The sequence below is a fragment of the Megascapheus bottae genome, chromosome X, assembly GCF_031878675.1.
Source record: "Megascapheus bottae isolate mThoBot1 chromosome X, mThoBot2.hap1, whole genome shotgun sequence".
Lineage (NCBI taxonomy): Eukaryota > Metazoa > Chordata > Mammalia > Rodentia > Geomyidae > Megascapheus > Megascapheus bottae.
Window position 1 is genome coordinate 74,916,273 of NC_143547.1, and position 26,302 is coordinate 74,942,574.

A 26,302-nucleotide genomic window follows, 5' to 3' on the forward strand; every position below is an offset into this window, starting at 1 on the left:
TTGTACTCTTTTGGGAGTACAAAGCATATATTTAATGTGGTCAAAATAATTTCATGTGAAAATCGATTCTAATTTTTTGATTAAAAAGTTTAGTAAATATTCTACTTTGATGTTATTATTGTAGCTCCACTTTTGTGTCTCTTAAATCACATATTAATTGTATCATTATTTAAGAGGGATTTTTAGTCTATTTTTACATTATTTACCAAGTGTCATATATTCTCCAAATAAATTACAGAATGCTTACAAACCCTTTATCTGAAACTATTAAAAACCATGTGTTTAAAAAGCTTACTAGGTATGAAATACTTTTACCAACTTGTATAATATTTATGTTTAGGAGAGTGCTGGCCAGCTGGAAATACGAGCTCTTTCTCTGATTTATAAGTAAGTTGTATTTTCTTTGCTTTGGGAAAGTATTTGCAATGTATAAGACTTAAAGTCCCTTTGGAGAATTTATATGTTCCTCATGTATTCTGAAAAGGTCAAGAAAGCCAGGTTATTGCACTTTTTGTTAGCCAACCTTGTTAAACGATAAACCAGTAGTAGTGTCTTACAACTATAATTTTACGTATTCAAGCTCAGATGTGAGGATTGCAGTTCAAAGCCAGCCTGGAAAGTCAGTGAAACTCACTCATACTCTATTTTTAATTAACTACTCAGAAAAGTTCAGAAATGATACTGTGGCTCAAGTGGCAGTGTGCTAGCCTTGAGCACAAAGGCTCAGGGGCAGTGATCAGCATCTGTGTTCAATTCGCAGGACCAGGAAAAAAAAGGAATGGTCATTAACCTTTACCTCAATCATTCCTGTCTGTAGGAGCTCCTGGAAGTTGGGCATGGTGACACAAATTTGTAAATCTGTAATCCCATCACTCAAGCAGTTAAAACAAAAAGATTGTGAGTTTATGAAACTAATTGAGCTTCATAGTGGGAGCCTGGATCAGTCTATTTATGCATCCTGCCCTTACAAGAAGTCAGAATATCTTAGAGAAATACTGAATGTTTAAATTTGCTTTTCAGTGTATTCTTAGTGTGGCAATATCCTTCCTAACAATCTAGCAATTGGTTTGGAGCTGGTGTAATGGTTTAAGCCCTAGTATGTTAGACATTTGGAACACGGAGATGAGCCTTGGTTTGAAGTCAGCTCAGGCAGTATCTAAGACCCCACTTCAACCACTGGTTAGGCACAATGATATCTGGATTGCAACTGCTATGTAGACTGAGGAATCCTCAATGTTTGACATACTGTCAAATGCCTGTTGTTGCCAATTAACACTGAATAGCATAATAAGAAGAAAATAGATCAATTCCGCCGGGCATACAGAGATACTTACTCAAAAGCAACCAATGCAGAAAGGGTTTGGATGTGTGGTTGAAGTGGTAGAGTTGCCTGTCTGGTAATCAGGAGTCCCTGAGTTTAATCATCATTGCTGCCCAATGATGACATTGGTTTGAGGTGAAGCAAAACACTCAAACAGTTTATGGTGCAAAAAGAAAGGAACTTTACCTCAATAAACACTATATCTGTGTTATTGAAATTTTTTATGACATTTGTTTATTGTAATAGTTGACAAAAACTTTGAGGATGCAATTTATTTTGGCTAATCCTGGGGCTTAAAATCAGGGTCTGCAGACTGTCCTTGGGCTTTGTCAAAAATGCTAGCACACTACTACTTAAGCCACACCACCACTTCCAGGTTTTCTTTTTTTTTTTTTTTTTGCCAGTCCTGGGCTTGAGCTCAGGGCCTGAGCAATGTCCTTGGACTTTCTTAAGGCTAGAGCTCTACCACTTGAGCCTCAGCACCACTTCTGGCTTTTTTCTATGTATGTGGTACCAAGGAATCGAACCTGGGTCTTCATGCATGCTAGGCAAGCACTTTAACCACTAGGCCAAACTCCTGGCCCCTCTTTTTTTTTTGCCAGTCCTAGGCTTTAGCTCAGGGCCTGAGCACTGTCCTTGGGCTTTCCTCAAGGCTAGTGTTCTACTCTGAGCCACTGCACCATTTCTGGCTTTTTCTATGTATGTGGTACTAAGGAATCGAACCTGGGTCTTCGTGCATGCTAGGCAGGCACTTTACCACTAGGCCAAACTCCCAGCCCCCACTTCCAGGTTTTCTATGTGTGTGGTAGGGAGGAATTGAACCCAGGTCTCCATGCATGCTAGTCAAGTGCTCTTTTTTTTTTTTTGCCAGTCCTGGGCTTGAGCTCAGGGCCTGAGCACTGTCTTTGGACTTTCTCAAGGCTAGAGCTCTACCACTTGAGCCTCAGCACCACTTCTGGTTGTTTTCTATGTATGTGGTACGGAGGAATCGAACCCGGGTCTTCATGCATGCTAGGCAAGCACTTTAACCACTAGGCCAAACTCCCGGCCCCTAGTCAAGTGCTCTTACATGAGGCCAAACTCCCGACCCTAGAAATACTTTGAATTTGAGAGAAATATGTAGCTACAGAGATCAGTGTCAAATAATCCTTCCTGAATCATCATAAATTAAAGATGGCAGTAGTGCCAGCCTCAGTGGCTCACGCTTGTAATCCTAGCTACTCAGGAGGCTGAGATCTGAGGATCAAGATTCAAAGCCAACCCAGGCACAAAAAGGCCTGAGACTCTTATTTCCAATTAACCTCTAGAAAATGGGAAGTGGGGCTTGGCTCAAGTAGGGCCTAAAACTGAACAGCTCAGGGACAATGCCCAGGCCCGGGGGTAGGGTGGTAGCCTTGAGCTGAAGAGCTCAGGGATAGCACCCAGGCCGAGTTTAAGCCTTATGACACACACTAATAAAAATAATAATAATAATAAAAATAATATATTAGTTGAAAAGCACAAATATTTGTATTTCTATTTGTTTCATGTAATTATCTCTTTCCACACTCACCTTTGCATTGTACCCTTGTAGTCGGGATTTCATTCTTTATCGCAATCCCGGGAAGCCACCAAGTTATATCACAGATAATGGCTATGAAGACAAGGTAAGATGAGTGAATGTTGACCAAAAGAATTTTAATGGTGCTAGCTTATGAGGATATTATGGGGTGTGTGTGGGGGGCACTTTTAATGTAGTTAATGAAGTAATGTAGTAAATGTGACATGCTCATTCTAACCTGTCCACTCATTCCGAGTGATTGTAACTCTAAACAAATCTGTTCCTGTCATTCCTCTGTAATTGAAAGATAGGAATACTTTTAAAACCCTAATTGGGCTCTTCACAGATGAGAGGGTAAGGCTTAAAATCTGAACATAGGTAATTGGTGTTTTAACGTGACCAAGAAGTTGTGATGAGAATATGTACACATGTGTACACCATGCTTCCTAATGTGAACTTTTTAAAATTTTTACACACTTCTTGATGGTATTTCTTTATATCTCCATAAACAATTTTCTATGTAATTATATTATCACCTTGTATTTATATACTTCATTATTATTTTCATTGAGGGCCAAGTTTCTGCTGCCTATTAAAGTTCTTAGATGGGAAATAGTATAATGTAGTTTATTTAATACTTATTTTTAATTTTATGTTATTGTTGAGGTGATGCACTGAGGGCTTAAAGTTAGATACATCAGGTAGTGGTTACATTACTTTTTTTTTTTTTTTTTTTTTTTGGGTGCCAGTCCTGGGGCTGGAGCTTAAGGCCTGAACACTGTCCTTGGGTTTTCTCAAGGCTAGAGTTCTACCACTTCAGCCACAGCACCACTTCTGGCTTTTTCTATGTATGTGGTACTGAGGAATTGAACCTGGGTCTTCATGCATGCCACGCAAGCACTCTTACCACTAGGCCAAACTCCTGGCCCGGTTATATTACTTTTTGAACATTGTTATCCCTACCTATGTTTCAGAAGGTAGTTTTTTATTGCATGCGAATACTAAACAGGTAAAGTTCATTTGAATTTTTCTGTTAGGCTCCAACTCAGCCTGGCTGCTGTCCCTGAGCTCTTCATCTCAAGGGTACTGCCCTACCAGTTGAGCCACAATGCCAGTTCCTGTTTTCTGGTGGATATTTGGAGAGTCTCACAGACTGGGATGGTTTTGAAGAGAGATCCTCAGATTTCAGCCTCCTGAGTAGCTAGGATTACAGGGATGAGTCACTGGAACTGGGCGAAAATAAGTGTTTCTTTCAGGAGGAGTTTGTATTTTACTTTTAAAACCCTTATCCTATGTATTCAGTAAGGGAATATGAGACTGGGTAATTCTCGACCTTTGTAGGTCTTCACAACTGAGCATAATACTAATGTAATGATGACAAGGCAACACTAAATCACTGAAAACTTTATTGTACTGTTACAGTGACATAAACAAAAGATCTGAATTAAGGGAGTGGTGTCAGGAATAGAGTACAATGAATAGGACATAACATAGAAAATTATAGATTGGGACACTTGCTTAAACAATGGCTACCATTTAATTTGTCTAGCTAACAAGCACTTTTCTGGATTTTGAGGGTAACAGAATGACTATAATAAGATATTTGTCTTTCAGCATGTGAAGAGCATTGATTATACATAGGGAAATATTTAATTAAAATGATAACATCAAGTTTGGTAACAAAGCATGTACAAAGCATGCAAAATAGAAAGCCCTTCTCTGCTTGTAATCTGTACAAAATGAGTACGTGTGAAAGGCAGTGTACTCAAAAGGCAAGAGATCTTTAGAGACTATTAAAGTTGGATGTAATAAAGGTAATTATGGACAAATTGGGTAGCATGAAGTAATAAGGGGGTGAAATAAGCTTGTTCTGAGAATATCACTGGATATTGTGAGAATAGTCATTTGAAGCCTTGTCAAAATAGCATTCAGATTTTTCAGGTGTATAACTGAAAAGAATTTTGTCATATGTGAAGGTATGGGAATATTCCATAGCTCCAAGAACAGAACTGGAGCAATTCTTTTTTTAAAATATTTTTTATTGTAATTAATAAAAGGGTTACATGATATTTGCCAGATAGAAGGTGCAAGAACTGGAGCAATTCTTAAAAAAAAAAACGGGGAGAAGATAGACATGGTATTGGAAATATAAACACAACTACCTAGACATAGAAATTATGACTATAGACATGTTTTATTACAGAGATTAATATGTATCTATGACATAAAAACCCTCAGCCTAATTTTAATTATGTTCTAAAAATCTAAGTGCCAGTGATTGTATATAGAGATTCTCTGCTGAAATACTTGTTTGTTAAATATGTCATTTGAAATATGTAAAAATTAATTTTAATAAACTCTTTAATAAAAAAGGAGAAGATAAGTTATTGACATAATGCACACTATGTGGGAAATGAACTACACAACTTGCAGGTGGGGATGAGAGAGAGAAACTGGGAGCAAGAGAATGGGTAATATTGTCACAAAAAGAAATGTGCTCTATAACTGCCTTTCCTCTATATAAGACCTGCATAATAATGATAGAAGTTTTTGAAATATCTCTGAAAAGAAGAAAAGGAACATGGGCTCCATGCTTTCTATTATTTGTAATACTTAATATGCATCTAGGATTTTCTTAGCAGAGGAGTGCAATATGTATGCTCCTAATGGATGAGGCTAATTGAAATGTATTCAAGATAGGGAATACAGAGATTTATCCTTATGTAGTATGTGAACTTATTTCTTTTTTTTTCTTTTTTTCTTTTTTTGCCAGTCCTGGCCTTGGGCTCAGGGCTTGAGCACTGTCTTTGGGCTTTCTCAAGGGTAGAGCTCTACCACTTGAGGCTCAGCACCACTTCCGGCTTTTTGCTATGTATGTGTGGTACCGAGGAATTAAACCCAGGTCTTCGTGCATGCTAGGCAAGCACTCTACCACTAGGCCAAACTCCCGGCCCAGTGAACTTCTTTCTTTTTTTTTTTTTTTTTTTTGGCCAGTCCTGGGCTTGAGCTCAGCGCCTGAGCACTGTCCTTGGACTTTCTCAAGACTAGAGCTCTGCCACTTGAGCCACAGCACCACTTCCAGCCCTTTTCTATGTATGTGGTACCGAGGAATCAAACCTGGGTGTTTGTGCATGCTAGGCAGGCACTCTACCACTAGGCCAAACTCCCGGCCCTGAACTTATTTCTTATGTTTTATTTTTTTTCACTTTATGATTTGTCCTCTGTTGCTGCTGTAGCTGGCGTACCTCTTACATTGTATACACATTTATTTGTTTGATTTAGGGAAGGGAGTGGGAATACCAAGAGCATGTGACTAAGGACCAACCAGTGTAAGAGCCATATTCACATTTATGTTGGAAATATACTCTACAACTTGGGAGGGGTTAATGGGAAGAAGGAAAGTAGAAAGAAAAAAAGATAGGAAGGGGTAACAATGTTCAAGAAATAATGCACTCAGCACAAAAAAGAAAAGACTGAGATATGGCTTATAATTATTGACATTTCATATTATAAAATTTTATAACAATTTATTGTATTTTTTATTGCACTTATTTTCATGATTATAAGATAATATTCAATTTTCTGTTTTTTTCAGATTATACTGTGCTATACAAGTAATGGTCATTATGATTCTGTGTACTCAAAACAATTCCAATCGAGTGCAGCCATTTGTCAGGGTATGTGAAGGCATTATAAGTAATTGGGTGTGATTTCACATGACCTACAATAAAGGTCCAAGCATAAACACGACCTTTTGAAGACCGTATTTATATATAAGGAAATTATATTTGAGTAATGACTGCTTCTACTTTGTTATAAAATAATTTATTTTGACAATTGAATTTTTCTCCCTTTTATCCCTTCAGCTGTACTATATGAAATCCTCTATAAAGATGTATTTATTGTGGATGAGGACATGTTAGAAACTGCAATTAGTATGTTTCGAAGTGGTTCCCGGAAGAATAGACACAATGCTATAACTTCAAGTGAGAATGCTGATACTGATCAGAAGAGTTCAACTCAGGATAGGTAATAAAGGGAAAAGGGATGTAAACTAATTTTCCAATCCAGGGGCTGGAACTCAGGGTCTCTGTACTGTTAAGCACATTTGCTCAAGGCCAGGGCTTACTGCATGCTACACGAGGTCTCTACCAATAGGCCACATGCATATCCAGGATAATCATTGTTCATGTCTTTCTATCTAATCATTGGAAAGTGGAAGAGGCCTAATGGGCTATGAGATAGATTGCATATACATAAATAAAATGCACAAACACAATGTGTTCATAAAAGATTTTTTCATGAAGAGAAACTTCCTGAAAGATATGTTTTCTTATGATGCTTTTATTTTGGGGGCTTTGTTCAAGTCTCAATGTATTTTATATAGTTATCAGAGACTGGAGTTATCTAGTGACTTTCAACCCTTATTTATATATTAAGTCTCATCATTTGTTAGATTTCATTGCTTATTGTCAAGATTTTTGATGTTGGAGTAGGTTCATAAACCTCCCATGTTTTTATTAGTACTACAGTTTAAGCTCAAGTTTTCACATTAGTTAGGCATGCAACCAGCCCTTCACTGTTAATTCTTTTCATAATAGCATTATCATGCTATGTTTTGTAGGCTGGCCTTGAACATCATGGTACTTCATGCCTCAGATACGTAAGTGCTGGAATTTTAAGCATGTGCCACCTGCTCACCCCCCAAAAAAAGCCCCGAAAAACAAAAACAAAGCCAAAAAAATCCCAGAATAATTGTGTATATAAGGATTGCCAATTTGAAATAGAAACTGAGGTTGAATGGTAACTGGCATACACATTAACAAATAGGATGTTTTTTGGCTAATAGGGCCTTTGAAGCTTTTGAGTATATTCACTAAGTGGAAGCATAGACCTCTGTGGAAGCTGCTATTGTTATATACATTTAGTTGCAAAATTCCAAGTATTGGGATAATAAAATGGAAATCACATTTCTTTGTGATTCTTTGTTTGAAAACTCAGATTTTGTATCCATGATCGATCTTCTTAGACTTGTAGTTTTATTCATTGTTTTCAGTGTTGTATCCCTGAATTTTTATAAAGAATTTTGGGGAAAAAGAAGATACTTTCATAGAAGGTAGTCAATGTGAAATCAGCTAAAGAAGGGAAGTAGCTCTGAGTTGGGACAAACAGGTATTTCAATCTATTTGAAGGTTGTTCAATATGGAAAAATAAGTGGTAAAAGGGAATTATGTATTAGATATATTCATGACAAATGGACAGGGATAAAATTCTTCTTCCCTTAGCATTAATGGATACTGGTTAAAAAACATTGTCAGTTATATAATAGAGATTTTATATATTGTATAGTTGCAGAGTGGTAGGTCATCTGAGCTGTGTCTCAACAGCTGTAGAAAAACACAGGGACAAGCATTTGAGAACAAATATGAAGAGTGCTTCAGAAAATTGCATTGTACTTAAAAAGTACTTGCAGCTTTTGTCTTTTGGACAGAAGATGAATTTTGTGTGTCTATTTTTTTAGAGGTGGTTGTAGGATGGGGTTACAGTTTAACATGTCATTTTTTTGATTGGTCTATCTTGATCAGCTATCTATTCTCCTCTTCCTCTACCAGTTACAATAATATTCTTACTCCCACGTTTTTAATTGAGTATTATGAGTGAGTTCATGTACTATTCCCTCTCACTCAACACATGTTTCAGCTTCCTGATAATTTATTGTCTAAAAGAAAAAAATCAGAGGATTTTTTTTTCCTTTTCTTTTTTTGCAAGTCCTGGGACTTGAATTCAGGACCTGGACAGTGTCTTTGGACATTCTCAAGGTTAGCACTCTACCACTTTAGCACAGCACCACTTCTCTAAGCCATGACTTCATGTCCCTAAGAATTTTTTTTTTGGTCAATACTGGGACTTCAAGCTAAAGTTTTGTGCTTTTGTTTGGATTTCGTTGCCCTCTGCCACATGAGCCAACATTTTTTTTTTTTTTTTGCCAGTCCCAGGGCTTTAGCTCAGGGTCTGAGCACTGTCATTGGGTTTTCTCAAGGCTAGAGCTGTACCACTTGAGTCACAACTCCACTTCTGGATTTTTCTATGTATGTGGTACCAAGGAATTGAACCTGGGTTACATGCATACTAGGTGAGCACTCCACCAGTACTCCAAACTCCCGACTTACAGTACAACATTTCAAGTTAGTAACTTGAAGATAGTAGTCTCAACATTTCTGCTAGACATGGGCTTTTTTCTTTCTTTGTTTCTTTTTTTAGTCTTGGTGAAATACCACATTGACTGGCCTGGAATGGTAACGTCCATGATAGGTCGATGTCAAGCTTTCTGATTTTCTTTCTTTCTTTATCTTTTTTTTTTTCTTTTCATGGAGTAAACTTTTTTATTTATTTTTATTTATTTCTTTTTATTTTTTTGCCGGTCCTGGGGCTTGAACTCAGGGCATAAGCACTGGCCTTTGGGCTTTACTCAAGGTTAGTGCTCTACCTCTTGAACCACAGCACCATTTCCGGCTTTTCTATGTATGTGATACCTATGAATGTGGCACCAAGGAATGAAACCTAGGTCTTCGTGCATGCTAAGCTAGCACTGTTACCACTAGGCCAAACTCCCGGCTCATCTTATTTTTAGATCTAAGCTACTTTACCTCAAGTTGGTGACATAGTTTGTTAAATGTAAATAAAGTACTGCATTTAATGCTCTTTGCTGGAACTCTTTTCAATTAGGACTGAAGAGTGTGGTGCCTACTGCAGTGCTGAAAATATACCAGAGGGCTGTACTGATGAATCAGAAGAATCAAAGGTTTGATACTTCCCAAGATTAAAAAAAAATTAATATTGCTAGATCAATAGTGTTGTAATTGAAAAGTTAAATACAAGTTTTCCATTCTAATTTTGTGTGGCTCATGGAGGAATTTATTGTGGTTTTTATGAAATTGTGAAATCTTTACCAAACTGAACACTTTAAAAATATCGGATAATTATTTTCAACTTAATAATAATAATAATAATGATAATATGTCAGTATTTAATTTTAAGCAATCTTCTTGTGGTAAATTGGTTTATTTCCTTTAAATGATAGTGTCTTTCATATTTCTGGAATTTAGGTACTGATTCTGGTGCAGAAAGGAGACGTTTTAACATGCATATGGACATTAAAATCAAGCATGTTTTTTAAGATACATGGGCTAATAACCCTAGTGCTCATATTTACTGTGGTGAATAACTAAGAAATAGTAGAAAATTAGTTCCTTTGGGAATTAGAATTTGACCAAAGAAAGTTTTTCAGAAAGAAGACTTAAAAATGGTGAATTTGTAGCTTGATTATTTTTGTTTTAGTCTCCAGAAAATCTGCCGAAGTTGCTCTTCCCATACAAGGTGCTCAAAGCGCTGGATCCAGAAATCTATCGTAATGTAGAATTTGATGTTTGGTTGGATAGTAGAAAAGGTAATGAAATATCAGTGTGATCCTTTTGATTCCTGACTAGTCCAGAATAATTTTGAAAGTTGTTTTATAAATGTTTCTAACATACTGATATTTTTAAAGGTATGACCTTTTAAACCATCTGTCTATATTTTTAATGTCAAGGAGAAGAGACGTTGGTTTAGAAGTCAAGAGGGCTCTTTTTGAACCTTTACCTTATCTGGAATTTAAACTTTGGAAAAGTTACATAACCTGCAAATTAAGCACTAAGATTACCCTTGATGAATAGGTAATTAATTTAGACCTGTGGAGATATGACTCATTACCTGGTATTGGTCCAATAGTTACTCTTAGCTGATTTTAATTGACAAAAAATTAAAATATTTGTAACATGATTATGTAAAATTTAAATCTCCGTGTTTATCAAGTTTTGTAGCAAAATCAAGTAGTTTTCTAACAGTGTTTGTGTGGGCCAGGAAATTTTAAATACTTCATGGCTCCATACAGAAGAATTCATCAACCAAATAACTTGCCCTTAATGTCAGTTTTTACTGTGCCACACTTAATTAAATACCTTAATAAGATAAAGTTAATATAGTAAGTTGTTATTAACGGAATAGAAAAAGTCCATAATATTATTTTGAAATGGTCCTCTTTTAGTGTTTGGCTACTTAGTTCCGAACTCTGTGTTTCAACCTATTTGCCATTTTTTTTTTTGCCAGTCCTGGGGCTTGATATCAGGGTCTGCACACTGTCCAGGAGCATTCTCAAGGCTCGTGCTCTGCACTTGAGCCACAGCACCACTTCAGCTTTGTCTGTGTATGCAGCCATGAGGAATGGAGACCAGTGCTTGGTGCATGCTAGGCAAGCATTCTACCACTAGGCAACATTCCTATCCCAGCCCATTTGCTTTTTTAAAACACAAAACTATGTTCCAAAAGTATTCTAAGTGACCACAGGAATAACTCATCAATAATATTACAATGGCTTTTAAAGACTTTATATGTTGATTTTTTTTTTTTTTTGTCAGTCCTGGGCTTGAGCTCAGGGCCTGAGCACTGTCCTTGGACTTTCTCAAGGCTAGAGCTCTACCACTTGAGCCTCAGCACCACTTCTGGCTTTTTGCTATGTATGTGGGGTACCGAGGAGTCGAACCCGGGTCTTCATGCATGCTAGGCAAGCACTCTACTACTAGGCCAAACTCCCTGTCCCTTGATTTTTTTTTTTAACCTTACAATGAGAGCATTGGCAATGAGAAACGCTGTAGTAAAGGTAAATTAGGAAATGATTAAAAGTGGGAAATCTGTTGTAATCCAGTTGTATTTTTGTTTTATTAGAACTCCAGAAATCGAATTGCCTAGAGTATGCTGGGAGACAGTACTATTTGGGAGACAAGTGTCAGGTTGGTTCCTTCTTCGATCAATTTCCCCAGGATTGTACTTGTAGTCAATTACCATGAATTAGACACAGTAATTGCTTATAATTCTTGAACTTGAGAGGCTGAACCAGGAGGATCATGAATTTCAGGAAAGCATGGGCCAGATACATAGTGAGTTCAAGCCCTGCCTCAGCGATATATACTGAATCCTGTCTCAAAAAACTATTGTGACTCTAACTCAGTGACTGAAAGCACTTAGTAAGACTGACTGTTATCCCTCACATTACAAAAAATTATTTGATCATAGGTTTTTTTTTTTTCTTTTTTTTTGCCAGTCCTGGGCTTGAGCTCAGGGCCTGAGCACTGTCCTTGGACTTTCTCACTGCTAGCACTCTACCACTTGAGCCTCAGTACCACTGCTGACGTTTTTCTATGTATGTGGTACCGAGGAATCAAACCCGGGTCATAGTGCGTGCTAGGCAAGCACTCTACCACTAGGACAAACTCCTGGCCCTGGTCATAGTTTTATATACAAAATACAAAAAAATGTTTTTAGTATTTTTTTAGAGTTTAATTGTAAACCTTTGTGGTATTTATTTAGATTTAACGTTCTTTCTGCATGTACTTGTTTCATTGATGTCAGTGTTGTCATTTAAAAATGGTACATATTTATCTTTAATTGGGAAATACTAGTTTTGTTTTGGATGGTATGTTTTTCTTGTTTTTTTTTTTTTTGCCAGTCCTGGGCTTGAGATCAGGGCCTAAGCACTGTCCTTGTGACCTTGGGCTTTCTCAAGGTTACAGCTCTACCACTTGAGCCTCCGCACCATTTCCAGCTTTTTTCTATGTATGTGGTACTGAGGAATCGAACCCGGGTCTTTGTGCATGCTAGGCAAGCACTCTACCACTAGGCCAAACTCCCGGCCCCCGTGCTGGATATGTGAGTAGACATAACTGGATAACATTATTTTTCAGGTTCGTTTGAAATTGGATGGGAAATATTACAATGCTCACATTCAAGAAGTAGGAAATGACAACAATTCAGTAACGGTTTTCATTGAAGAATTGGCAGAAAAGTAAGAACATAATCTTTAATGTAATTGGAAGTCTAGTACTGTACTCATAGCATTTTTCAGAGTGTGAATTTAAGAATTAACAGAATGTTAGTAAGAGAATCAGATATATGTTACTGGCCTAATATTTTGCAATATAAAACATCGGCTACTGGGCCGGGAGTTTGGCCTAGTGGTTAAAGTGCTTGCCTAGCATGCACGAAGACCCGGGTTCAATTCCTCGGTACCACATACATAGAAAAAAGCCGGAAGTGGTGCTGAGGCTCAAGTGGTAGAGCTCTAGCCTTGAGAAAGTCCAAGGACAGTGCTCAGGCCCTGAGCTCAAGCCCAGGACTGGCAAAAAACAAAACAACAAAAAAAAAACATCGGCTATACTATAGCTAAATACAGAGAAATTCAGGAATCACATACTGAAATTTTCAAATCATAAGCTTATCACCAACTTATTACAACTTACTAATGATAACAAAATTTAAGTAGTTTTTTGAATTTCTCCAACATCAAAATAAGCTAATTCAAATTTTATCTGCAATCTCAAAAACAGATTAAACTTGATCTTTTGAAGTCTCAATGTCCAATACCTTGGATTCCTAACAATTTCCAGGCATTGCTTATGCTGTTAGCCCACTTTAGGATAAAGTAAAGTGAACTGTCCCCTGGTAGAAGACCCCGCCTGTAATTCTAGCTACTCAGGTGGCTGAGATTTGTAGCCAGCTTGGGCAAGCAAGAAAAGCCATGACATTTCTACCTCTATTTAACTAGCAACACAATCCGTAGAACACTTGCCTTGTGCCAAAAAGCTCAGAGACGGTGCCCAATCCCTGACTTTGCCACAGGAGTGATATATCCACCAAAGATACCTTAAACTAAACTATTCTGACCAAACAATCAAACATTTCAGCAGTGTAAAATAATAAAAAGTTATTTTCATACTCGTTTAGATGTATCATGTCCATAGTGAGTCAGTAAGGGAAGATGTAGATTGACAGTGGCTCTGTTTATATAAATGGTTCCCTGTTTGCATACATTTATCCATGATCACAATGTAGAAAAGAGTATAACATACCACTTGGTGTTCTTAAATATCTTACATTTTCTATAGCCAATGCAGAGGGGAACAGATTTGATACTCTTCTAAAAAGAAGCAGAAAATCTTTATGATCTAGCATATATCATAGTATGTGCTACAAATGCTTCTGAAATTGTATAAACTAGTCCTAGATTTTCTAACTTACTTAACAAACCTTAATGGGGAAGCTACCAACAATAGACTTAAAGAAAATCTACTTGGAAATGAAGTATGAGGGATGGGGATATGAGTAGTGAATTAGTAAAGTCTGTGTTGTACTGTCTTCATGATGACTTATTTAAATTTAAGGCATGTTGTTCCACTGGCTAATTTAAAACCAATTACCCAAGTGAAATCTTCTTCGTCTTGGAATGGCATACCAAATCGGAAAGGAAGAGGTTATCATAAAACACATGGAAACTACGTCCCAGAAATGGGTTTGTATGCCAAAGGTTCTTTTTGTTTGTCCCTTTAGCTCCTACACTCATTGCGCTTTCTAAATGTATACTATATGTCTTGTGTGGTTTTTCAATAAGTTATGCTTTGCTGTAGAAAGAGGGTTCTCCTGTGCTTCTGACTACTTGGTGCTAGTGTGACTATCAATTAGAACATAGCAGATGTACCTCAAAGAGGGGAATGGAAGATTTTCCCTCGTGTAGATTTAATGGTATAAATTCACTTGCTGAAATTTTTCTTTCAAATTACCATGAAGAACAGCTAGAGATGTGAAACGGCATTTTGGGATAGAGTAATGTGGGTGGCAATTTCTCTCCTTATATCTGTTATATCTTATTAAAAGCACTCTTGTGGGAGTAGAGGTCCGCTGGACCTGTTATTTTCATCATGAAACTAACTACGTGTTTTCCTAAAAGGTATGTCACAAATGAGCGTAAAGCAGCGGAAGAAGATGTTCAAAAAAGGTCGAGGGAAGGAGGGATGTATGAATATGGGCTATGGCAGAGGAGAACCCATCTTCCCGCCTAGGGTTCATCATGGCATACAGTTTGGACATGGCCCTCCACTACAGTACCCACAGATAGCTGGCAATGTTATGTCCAATGAATGTTTTTATCCTCCACATTCATCTCAAAAACATGGACGTGGTTATGGAATGTTGAGGTAATACTTTCATGATAATATGTCTTAGAAAAATGATTCGTGATGGGCCGGGAGTTTGATCTAGTAGTAGAGTGCTTGCCTAACATGCACGAAAACCTGTGTTCGATTCCTTGGTAGCACATACAGAGAAAAAGCCAGAAATGGTGCCATGACTCAAGTGGCAGAGTGCTAGCCTTGAGGGAAAAGCCCAAGGATAGTGCTCAGGCCCTGAGTGCCCAGGACGGGCAAACAAAAAAAAAATACTTCATGGGATTCCAGGCTCTGATGGTTCTCGCCTGTAATCCTGTACCCAGGAGGCTTGAGATCTGAGGATCGCGGTTCAAAGCCACCTTGGGCTTATCTCCAATTAACCACCAGAAAATGGGAAGTGGCGCAAGGGATAGGGCAGTAGCCTTGAACTAAATAAATAGCTCAAGGACAATGCCCAGGCCCAGAGTTCAAGTCCCACAACCAATTTAAAAAAAAGTTAGTTCATGGGGCTGAGAGTTTGGCATAGGGTGGAATGCTTGCCTAGTATCCACGAAGACCTGGATTTCATTCCTTGGTGCCTCATACACAGGAAAAGCCAGATAGAAGTGGTGCTATGATTCAAATAGTAGAGTTCTAGCCTTGAGAATGCCTAAACACAGTGCTCAGGCCAGTGTTCAAGCCCCCAAAATGGCCAAAAAATAATAATTCATGATTAGAATAATAGAGTTCAAAAAACCCTTATTATTTAGACAGTTTTCATATTATGTGTCCAAAGAGAGCTTAGAGGTGATACAGACTTAGTTCTTGTCACATGAATTTATTGACAAGTGTCTATTCTCATGTTTGTACGTGTGAAACAGTTGAAGAGATACTTGAAAATTCAATGGTATCAAATGAGTGTTCTTAAGGTGTTTGCCTCTATATTTATGGGTAAAGCTAATACCAGTACAAAGTTCTTCATGACTGGATGTTCCCAAAAATGCATTATGAATCTTTGTAATTACAGAGATTGACTTATTTAAGGGTTCCATTTTCCTTTACCTTTATTTTTAGGGATTCATCTCGCTTTATAAATAGGCACAATGTACCAAACCCTAAAGTGGGTTATTACTCTGGCCCAGGTAAAAGGTATTTCCAGAACTATGATAACGTCTCCTATAGATCTCGGTAAGTAGTTTATTTTGCAAGTTATAACAATACTTAGACTGGTGATACGACTAGTTTTGTAAAGTATCTATTGTATTGTGTTGGAATTGTTACTTAGAAAGCATAAGGAAGCTGGCCGCGCTATAGGTGCATGCCAATTCTCCTAGCTACTTGGTTGACAGAAATTTGGAGAACTAATTGAAGGCCAGCTGGGTAGAGAAGAAGCTCTTCTCAGTGGAAAACTGAATGCAGTGGGCAATGTTTGTTATGCTAGTCATGTCAGAGAAAATATGACATAAGCAAATCATGCCCTACTATGCAATGAGGTAGGAATCAAGACCATATGCCAGACATAACCAACCAGAAAACTGGCTCATTGATAAGAACACCTGCGAGTTTGGCTGTAAGCCTGATTTCACAGCTTATTACCTTAAAAAAAAAAAAAGACAAAACAGCCAGGTATTGGTAGCTCATACCTGTAATCTGAAATGTGAGAATTGTAGTTCAATGGCACCCATTGGCAGAAAAATCTGTGAGTGTTATTTCTAATTAACTGTCAAAAAGCAAAAAATGGTGCTGTGGTTGAAAGTGGTAGAGCACTAGCTTTGAGCACAAAAGCTTAGGGATAGTGCCCAGGCCTTGAAATGAAGCCCAAGACCAGTACCAAACAAAAACAAGTTATTACCATGTTTTAACCTATTCCACCTTTTTATTTTCCAAATTATGTAAGTTCCTTTAGACGCAGTCAACGGCAGTCACACTCTATGAATAAGGAATACCAGTACAGGTTTGCCCCTGGAGGCCAGATTCCCAGTGGCCTGGAAGAAAGTATTGCTTACTATGAAGTTGCAGAAGGCAATGATACTGCTTATCCACCTTTACCTGTAAGTATATCATAGCTTCACTCTTAAGGCTGTTTATACCTGTTTCAAATTAATGGTAATGTATGTAAATTTTGTTTGTTTTTTTGCCAGTCCTGGGCTTAAGCTCAGGGCCTGAGCACTGTCCTTGGATTTTTCTCAAGGCTAGAACTCTACCACTTGAGCCTCAGCACCACTTGTGGCCTTTTCTAAGTATGTGGTACCAAGGAATCGAACCCGGGGTCTGGGTGCATGCTAGGCAAACACTCTACCACTAGGCCAAACTCCCAGTCCAATGCATATAAATTTTAAGTTTATTTTTCTGGCGCTGGGATCAAACCTAGGTCTTCATACAGAGCGGGGAAGCACTCTATAGTTGAGGTATCACCTCAGCCCTAATTCTGAGTATTACTAAATATAGGCCATCAGGGTAAACACCAACTTTCCTCTTTGATCTTTTAAACGTTATCTGTTTCTTTGTTTTTCTTTTTTATAAATCTTTTTGGCCTGTCCAGGGGCTTGAACCCAGGGCCTGGGCACTAGCCTTGACCTTTAAGCTCAAGGGTAACACCAGAGACACATTCATAGCCCTCTTTGTTTTTCGTGACAAGATCTCATAATGTTGCCAGAGCTGGGTTTGAGTTTACAATTCTCATTTTCCCAATGGTTAGGATTATTGGCATTTGCCACCATACCTTGTGAAAAGATCTTTTTTTTGCCCCAAATGGATAGACAATCTTGTCTATGTATGGGCTAATACATTCTGGTTTTGTGACCATTATTTCATACATTTTTCTATGGTAAACTACAATTTGAACTATTTATTTAATACAATTCTGTTAAATTTGCAATTTATAGTGTTAGTGTAGTTTCTTTAAATTGCTTTCAAATCATCCTTCTAACATTTTACTGATTATAAGCAGAGACTTGTGAGTGTGTGTATCTGTTTTTTGGTACAGAACCATGGCATTCCCCCTACGATGGTTCCTGTGACTTCCGGATACTGCATTACAAGACGTGGACATGGCTCAGGAAAACAGACTTTGGACAATGGCAGTAATGACAATGGTGAGTCATTTAGTGTCAAATAGTTTTTAAAAGATTCTTATTAAATTAGAACATAAGAACTGTGATGTCAACCAGAGGTTTGGTTTAAGAAGGTGTCAAACTGTTAGCTGATAGCTTATTAACCATAGAACTCTAAATTCTCTTTGTAGCTTTGTGGGTTTTTGAGGTACCAAGGAATTGAACCCTGATCTTCTTACAGGGTATTCAAGTACTCTACCACTAGGCCAACTCTAGGCCTTTAGATTTCTATTTTTTAGTAATCTACCAAATTATTAGACAATATTGACAATATTCTTAAATATGAGTTTTGATTTGGTCATATATCATATGAAAATATTCCTTAATAGTAATTTATTATTCAAAATTTTCGTTATCATTTTTATATTTTCGGTTTTTTATTCTTTTTCTTTTTTTTTTTTTTTTTTTTGCCAGTCCTGGGCTTGAGCTCAGGGCCTGAGCACTGTCCTTGGACTTTCTCAAGGCTAGAGCTCTACCACTTGAGCCTCAGCACCACTTCCGGCTTTTTTTCTATATGTGGTACCGAGGATTCGAACCCAGGTCTTCATGCATGCAAGGCAAGCACTTTAACCACTAGGCCAAACTCCCGGCCCCTCTTTTTTTTTTTTTTGTTTTGTTTTGTTTTTTGTTTGGTCGTGGGGCTTGAAGTATAGGCCTGGATACTATCACTGAGCTCATGAGCTCAAGTCTAGAGTTCTATCATTTGAACCACTTCTGCTTTTCTGATGGTTAATTGTAGATAGGAGTCTCATGGGCTTTAGTGCCAGGCTTGATTTGCACCTCCATCCTCAGATTTCAGCCTCTTGAGTAGTTGGGATTATAGGCGTGAGCCATCAGTGACTGGCAACTTTAGGCTTCTTATGTGACTAGTACTTATCCTAATAAGACTGATGTGCAACAACTCCTTCCTCCAAAGAACTCTGTTTCATCCGTATTTATTGATATAAATTTGCTATCTCTTCTAGTAAGTGTATTTATAATTTATTGAAGTTGTTATTGCATCCTTCTGAGAAACTTAGAATCCCCAATATATGTAGGTAAAAAAATGAAATTCAAAGATAAAGCTTGAGCTCAAGGCCTGAGCACTGTCCTTGGACTTTCTCAAGGCTATAGCTCTACTACTTGAACCTCAGCACCACTTCCTGCTTTTTTTCTGTGTATGTGGTACCAACAAATCGAACCCGTTCTTCGTGCATGCTAGGCAAGGACTCTACCACTAGGCTAAACTCCCAGCCCCCACAGATAGTTTTTGTAGCACCTTTATTGAGCTCTAATTTGCATACTCTATAGTTTACTTATTTAATATGTATGATTAAGTAGCCTTTGGTGTACACTCATCACCACAGTTAATAATAGGGCATTTTTATCATCTTTCAAAGAAACTGCATATCTACTCTCACACACACCCCTTTGATCATGAAGTGTTTATTTCGGCAAATTTTTTTGTTGTGGCCATTGTCCCAGAGATCTTCAGCTCAAGTCTACCACTTCCATTTTTCTGGTCTTTAATTGAAGATCTTAGCCTCTTGGACTTTAGTCCCTGGGCTGACTTTGGACTAGCATCCTCAGATCCCAGCCTCCTGAACAGATAGGATTATGGGTATGAGCTACTGTGCCTGACTTGACCATTTAATTTTTATACTTTTTATCGATTCTGGTGTTTGAACTATAGGGCTGGGTATTTCCAGAACTTTTTTTGGTCTAGGCTTTCGCTATACTATTTGAGACACAGGTCCACTTCCAGCTTTTTCTGTTATTGTTTGGAGATATGAATCTGACAGACTTTCCTGAGTAGACAAACTGCAAACAATGATCCCTAGGTTTCAACCTCCACAGTACACGGAATAATAGATTTAGCCGTGTACTTTTAAATAATGTGTAGCTACTGAAAAACTGCAGAAGATTTAGTGTCTTGAAATTACAAGGTAATTTCAGTAAATAGAGTCTCAGTAAATAGAATTCCTATCTTTTTGGTATTTAAATGCAAGAAAACTAATGATTTTCAAAATGAAATAAGGGCAAGAATATCTGACACAGAAATGATTGGTGATAGGCATATTCTTGAAGATCCTTACTGTCTTTTTCTTTTTGTACCGACGGGTAACTTAACAGTAGATGTACTACTGTCTTTTGTTGACCTAACTGAAGGAATAAAATCTTTTTCCTAAACTTATATCTTGCTTCCTGTTTGATTGATGGTACTGTTTTTAGGAGTAAAATCCAATTTACATCTTTGGGCTTCATTTGAATGACAGTTTGCAATAAATGAAAAGTTGTCTGATGAACCACCCTTTCAAGAAACACTTTGAAGATAAATTGTATACACACATACACGTATCAGTATATATACACACATTCATGAAACATAGTGGCGAACTTTGAACTGAGGCTTCTACTTGAGCATTGCTTCCAACACTTTTTGGTTTGATTTATTTTTCAAGTATGGTTTTGTGTCTTTGCCAAGGCCTTATCTTACACCCTGATACTCTTTACCTATAGCCTCCTGTGTATTTGAGACCACAGGTATATACCAACAAGCCAGGTTTGTTTGTTTGTTTGTTTATTGTGGGTCATGGTGCTCCTCAGCTGAAGGCCACCACCCTACCCTTGAGCCACGCCCCACTTCCCATTTTCTAGAGTTTAACTGGAGATACAGGTTCTTTTGTGCCGGGGCTGGCTTTGAACCTTGATTCTCAGATCTTAGCCTCCTGAGTAGCTAGGATTACAGGCATGAGCCACCGTGCCTAGTCTGGTTTACTTTTTATAGCTTATTTCTGACTCTATCTAATTGGCCCAAATTATAAGGTAATTTTGGTTTTGGAAATGTGCTCAATGGGCTAGGAATGTGGCTTATTGGCAGAGTGATTATCTAGTATGCATGAGGCCCTGGGTCAGTTCTTCATTTACTACATAAATTTACAGAATATGGTCCTGACATTAAAGAAAAAGCAAGTTCTGCCTATTGGCTAATAAAATGCATTTTCCTATCTTTGTCTTTTTGTTTTTAGGGGGTTATAATGAAGATTATCTTTATGCATCAGGTCAGTGAGATCTAGATTTAGCCTTATGTGTTATTGTTGATGAAATTCCAAGCTAATGTTATTTTTACTTTATGTTCTAGAAGCTGACTATGAAAATTCAGATGTATATAGCACGAGTGTGTCTACTGGAAACTTGGTAGGTACTTAATAATTGGTAACTCCTACTATAGTATGTCACTATTCTAGGAATTCTACATATAACTGTTTAAGTGAGCAAAGCACTGTTTTATATAGATATACAATAGCTCTCTGGAATGGTATGCAGAAAATCCAGACATTACCTTTGAGGAAGAAGATACCTAGGCAGATCTATATTACTGAGAAACTTTCCGTTGTATATATTTTGATGTTTGATTTGTAAAGTTTATTAACAATAACCTTCAGAAAAAAAGAAAGCTATTAATCTGGAATCTTGTGAAAGAAATAAGCTTCCTTTATATAGAATTTACAGAGATTGACTTGTTTTAGTTTTCAATATACATTATTTCCTATTTATAGGTGATCACAAATTCTGTAGCAACTGAAAATTCATGTGATGGTCATATTCCAGCTTCAGACTTGCCTAACTGTGCAACAGGTGATCAATGTAGTAGTACCTCGTCAGTTTCTTCACGTAATTCTATGCAGCCTGTATTTGTCGCTCCACCTACACAAGGTCCGGCAGGTAGGTTATAAGTAATTCCTTATTTTGTGAGTCTCTTTTTCAGATGATTAACATGCACACACAAGTGTTCTGCTTATCACATATGTTTAATTTCCACAGGTAAGTTTGTGTAACCTAGTAAATATTAGTATTATCTCTCATGAGATTTGAGAGTCACAGTTTCAGTTCATCTCTAGTATAATTTTGTTGCTTATTGAATGTAATTGAACTAGTTTCTAAAAACTTTCTAGTTTAGTTGTATTATATAAAAATTGAAGACTAGGAGCGTGGCCAAGTAGTAGAGTGTTTGACTGGGATGCACAAAGTCCTGGGTTCAAGTTCTCCATACTGCATAGACAGAAAAAGTCCGAAGTGGTGCTGTGACTCAAGTGGTATAGCACTACCTTGAGAAAGCCCAAGGTCTATGTTTAGGACTGGAGTTCAAACCCCAGGACTGGCCACAAAAATAGACATAGGTATAGTTTCACATTATAATATAAATTATTGAATGTTGACTATAAAATGTAATGCATCACTGCCCTGAGAATGTCATAATAAAGAATATTAGATTCTAAACTTAAGAGGTATGAAATAGAATCCCAGTTTTGCTAATTTACTAACAGTATACTTTTGGACAAATTATCATTATATGTGAGTTTGGGAGTACTATCAATACCAATTCATGATGTTGTTGTGCAATTTAAATTTCTTAGTTGTTCTGGGAAAATGATGACAACAGCTGGGCGTAGTGGCTCATGACTGTAATCCTAGCTGCTTTGGAGACTAAGCCTGATGACCATGGTTCAAAGCCAGCCTGGCACTAAATTCCGTTAGACACTTTATGTCCATTTAACGAGCAGAAAATGGGAAATGGTATTGTGTCTCAAGGGGTATAGGGTGGTAGCGTTGAGCTGAGTAGCTCTCGGTAGCACTCAGGCCTAGAGTTCAAGCCCCAAGACCAACCAAAGAAAACGACAATATCAACATAGCTTGACAATCCAAGTTCCAATATAAAAACGTATTTCACAAAACCAACCTCATATGTAGAATCTTGAATAAAAATAGGAGACATGGTTTGTTCTCAAACATCTAAATAGAGGCAGATAGTGGCAAGCCACTATTTACTAAGCCTGCACAATGTCAGGGTTTGTGTGGGAACAAGAAGATGGAAGTTCAGAGAACATTGCTGTGTGGGCCTGAGGATTTTTAATAAAGTTGACAAGATTTCACTTATCAATTTAGAAGGAGCATCTAAAATGGGGAAGGGATATGGTTAATACTGAATATATGAGACAAGTAGTATAGGGATTAGAGCAATGCAGCCATTCAATAAAGCAGTTTAGGAATACAATAAACATTGATCATTGTCATCCCTATGTTTGGTTTTCTTTGTCAGTAATTGCTATCCTCTCTATACCCCTCTGCTCCTTTTCCAGGTGCTGCGGCCTCTCTGCCACCACCACCACCTCCTCCACACATTCCACCTCCCCATCTTGAAGTAGGAGATGCTTCTAACCTACCACCACTACCTCCACCTTACTCCTGTGATCCAAGTGGACGTGATCTGCCTCAAGGTAAGCATGTTTTTTGAAAATTGGATCAAGAATATTTATATTTGACATTTAAATATTTATACTGTTTTTTGTTTGGCCTATATGTCAAATGAAAATTGATGAGAGCATAATTCTAGGGAAATTGCTAGTGAACAGAACAGCTGAATACTGAGAATGTTTTTTCACATATTCAACAGTAGGTTGCTTGGGTTGATGATGGCACACTGGGATTTTTGTTGTGCTTTGATAGGTACATGGACAGGAAGACATTCTCAAATGTACAACTTTACGTTTCTCAACTATTTTTCATGACTTGACAAGCAAGAATTTTTCATTAAAGTTTTATCCATGTATTAAGTTATTTAACATATATATGAAATTTTTGCACTATTCAACATTTTGGATGCTGAGTTCTCAAAATTTGGAGTGTTCAAAGGTTATGATCTCAATGTTTATGATATGAGATAGAGATTGCGATTGTTTTTCTCTCCCCCACCCCTGTCGCTATTCCACCAGTACTAATTGTCAAAATGAGTTTCCTTTCCTTGTTTGACTACATTTGTGCTTTTGTCAAGTTGAAATAATGTGCTGAGGTATAAGGATGGTGGTTTATAAAATTGGAGAAAAAAACATAGTGGAAAAAATACTTTCCTACATATATACAGAATAACATTCCTATCAATTTGCTTAATATTGAGGCTAATAATATTTGTATTTTCACAATCAATCTTAAATCAGAGAATGATCTTAACTATAATGGTAAGTAATGATATCTAATAATGCTCAAAGAAAATACTTTTAAATGGTAGTTCTAATTGCTTAAGTCCGTTTCACTAAATTAATATTCTTTCATTTTAGATACAAAAGTTTTGCAGTATTATTTCAATCTGGGATTGCAGGTAAGAGTCATGTTGAAATTAGTTTCATAATTCCAATTTTTAAAATACAATCTTTTACAAAAATCAGAGTCTTGAACTGAAAAATACCAAGTATATTTTCAGGACCTATAATTTAGTTTTGTGAATATGATGTAGATCAGAATATTATTTTAGCCTCCCAGAGATTTACTTTCTCTTAATATATTTTCTTGCTTGGGTAAGTCTTGAATTGTGAACTTCCCAGCCTTAGTCTCCCACGTAGCTAGGGTTACAGATGTGAACCACCATAACTGGCTAAGGTAGCTATTTGTGTATGTGCCAGGCATGGTACACTGAACTTAAGTTCTTGGCCCTATCCCTTAGCCTTTCTGTCTCTAAGCTAACACATGAGTCACAACTCCCACAACTCACTTCTAGCTTTTCTGATTTGTCTTACAGACCTTCCTATCCAGGTTGGCTGTGATCCTTAGATCTAAGCTTCCTGAGTAGCTACTGTTTTGGTTTTTTTGTTTGTTGGTTTGTTTGTTTTTTTGGTGATCAGGGGACTTGAACTCAGCCTGGGCACCGTCCCTGAGCTCTTCAGCTGAAAGCTGAAGGCACCACTTCTGGCTTATTATTATTTTTGCCTGTCCTGGGCCAATGTGAACTCAGGGCTTTGGCATTGTCCTTGGGCTTTCTCAAGGCTACAGTTCTACCACTTGAGCCACAGCATTATTTCTGCCTTTTTTTCTATGTATGTGATATGGAGGGATCAAACCCGGTTTCTCATGCATGCTAGGTAAGCACTACTACGAGGCCAAACTCCCAGCCCCCTTAGTGTAATTTAAGAATTGATTATGTACACTTTTTTGTTGCTGGTTCTAGAGCTTGAACTCATGGTCCAGTGTGCTACTTCAAGCCACACATTTATGACTTTTTGTTAGTTAGTTGGAGATGAGCATCACAAACTTTCCACCCAGGCTAGTTTTAAATCATGATCCTCTGATCTGAGTCTCCTGAACAGCTGCACTTATAGGTGTGAGCCACCAGGCCCCAGCATATATACACTTTCATTTATCTTAATTAGCTAATGACCTATGGAAAATTTGTTACGGTTCACAACACTGAGGTATTAAAAAAAACTCATCTATTTCAAGTAGAATAATCCATACATATAGTCATAGCTACTCAAGAGGCTGAGGTAGAGGGATTACATGACCTCAGGAGTTGTAGGAATATAGTGCTTAATTTCTGTGTTTTTTTTTTTTAAAACAATCATGGGGCTTGAACTCAGGGCCTCAGCACTGTCCTTGGACTTTATCAAGGCCTAGTGGTCTACCCCTTGAGCCACAGTACGAGTTCCAAAATATGGACTCAACCCAGATGCCCCTCAGCATATGAATGAATCCAGAAAATGTTTATATATACACAATGGAATTCTATGCTTGTAGAAGAAAGAATGATACTTCCATTCTGAAGGAAAATTATATTAAGTGAAGACCCAAATAAATAGAAGCCACATGGGTTCACTTATTTACTGAAACTAGAAAGTGCCTATGAATCTGCAAGTAAAGTGGATGATAAGAGACAAAAATTCACATAGCCATGATAAATTATACTAGACTACAGGCAGTCAGATGGTGAAACTACAGAAGGATTATTCTTAGGAGGATCACAAAGGTTCAGTAGCTACGTGCGTGTAATCATATAAAATGATCTTCATCTAAATGAACTTCAGGATTTTTATACTGGTTCTATTGGACATGGACTCTCCGAGAATTCTTTCTGGGCTTCCTTTGAATCATAATCCTCCGGATCATAAGTGGCTAGTTTTACAGTTAAGTATTCATTTGTTTATGTCATTTTTTTCTTCACTCCAGTGCTTTCACCACAATTACTGGCATTCCATGTTCTACATGGCACCAATGCAGCCACAGCAACTTCATGTAGAAAATTTTCCAGTTGGTACTGAGTCATCTCTGGTAGACCAAACTGATCCTCACTTATACAATGAGGTAGACATAGCAGATGGTACCCAGGCAGAAGCATCAGCAAATGGTGAGTATCTACTAACATTGCCAGCAAGAAAGGCAATTAAATTTTATTGGGAACAATTTAATTATAGTCTTCAGATGTTTGATTAGATCTATATACTTGTTCTAAGATTTCCGAAAGAAAAGAGTTGTGATCCCCTTGGGATTTCTGAAGCCAGATAGATATATT

The 26,302-nt window shown here is 37.4% G+C and overlaps 1 protein-coding gene across 1 annotated transcript in view; it reads left to right on the plus strand.

Annotated features, from left to right (window-relative positions):
• LOC150041354 (UDP-N-acetylglucosamine transferase subunit ALG13-like) overlaps positions 1-26,302 on the plus strand; it is a 32,211-nt gene that overhangs the window by 3,873 nt on the left and 2,036 nt on the right. Inside the window, exons 4-22 of the mRNA XM_090326855.1 lie at positions 341-387; positions 2,895-2,967; positions 6,457-6,538; positions 6,728-6,890; positions 9,588-9,663; positions 10,200-10,308; positions 11,622-11,686; positions 12,638-12,738; positions 14,114-14,241; positions 14,677-14,923; positions 15,947-16,060; positions 16,770-16,923; positions 17,859-17,967; positions 20,994-21,026; positions 21,107-21,162; positions 21,525-21,690; positions 23,106-23,243; positions 24,081-24,121; positions 25,960-26,137. Coding sequence (XP_090182981.1) covers positions 341-387; positions 2,895-2,967; positions 6,457-6,538; positions 6,728-6,890; positions 9,588-9,663; positions 10,200-10,308; positions 11,622-11,686; positions 12,638-12,738; positions 14,114-14,241; positions 14,677-14,923; positions 15,947-16,060; positions 16,770-16,923; positions 17,859-17,967; positions 20,994-21,026; positions 21,107-21,162; positions 21,525-21,690; positions 23,106-23,243; positions 24,081-24,121; positions 25,960-26,137 — 2,080 coding nt within the window. The remainder of the gene's footprint in view (positions 1-340; positions 388-2,894; positions 2,968-6,456; positions 6,539-6,727; positions 6,891-9,587; positions 9,664-10,199; positions 10,309-11,621; positions 11,687-12,637; positions 12,739-14,113; positions 14,242-14,676; positions 14,924-15,946; positions 16,061-16,769; positions 16,924-17,858; positions 17,968-20,993; positions 21,027-21,106; positions 21,163-21,524; positions 21,691-23,105; positions 23,244-24,080; positions 24,122-25,959; positions 26,138-26,302) is intronic.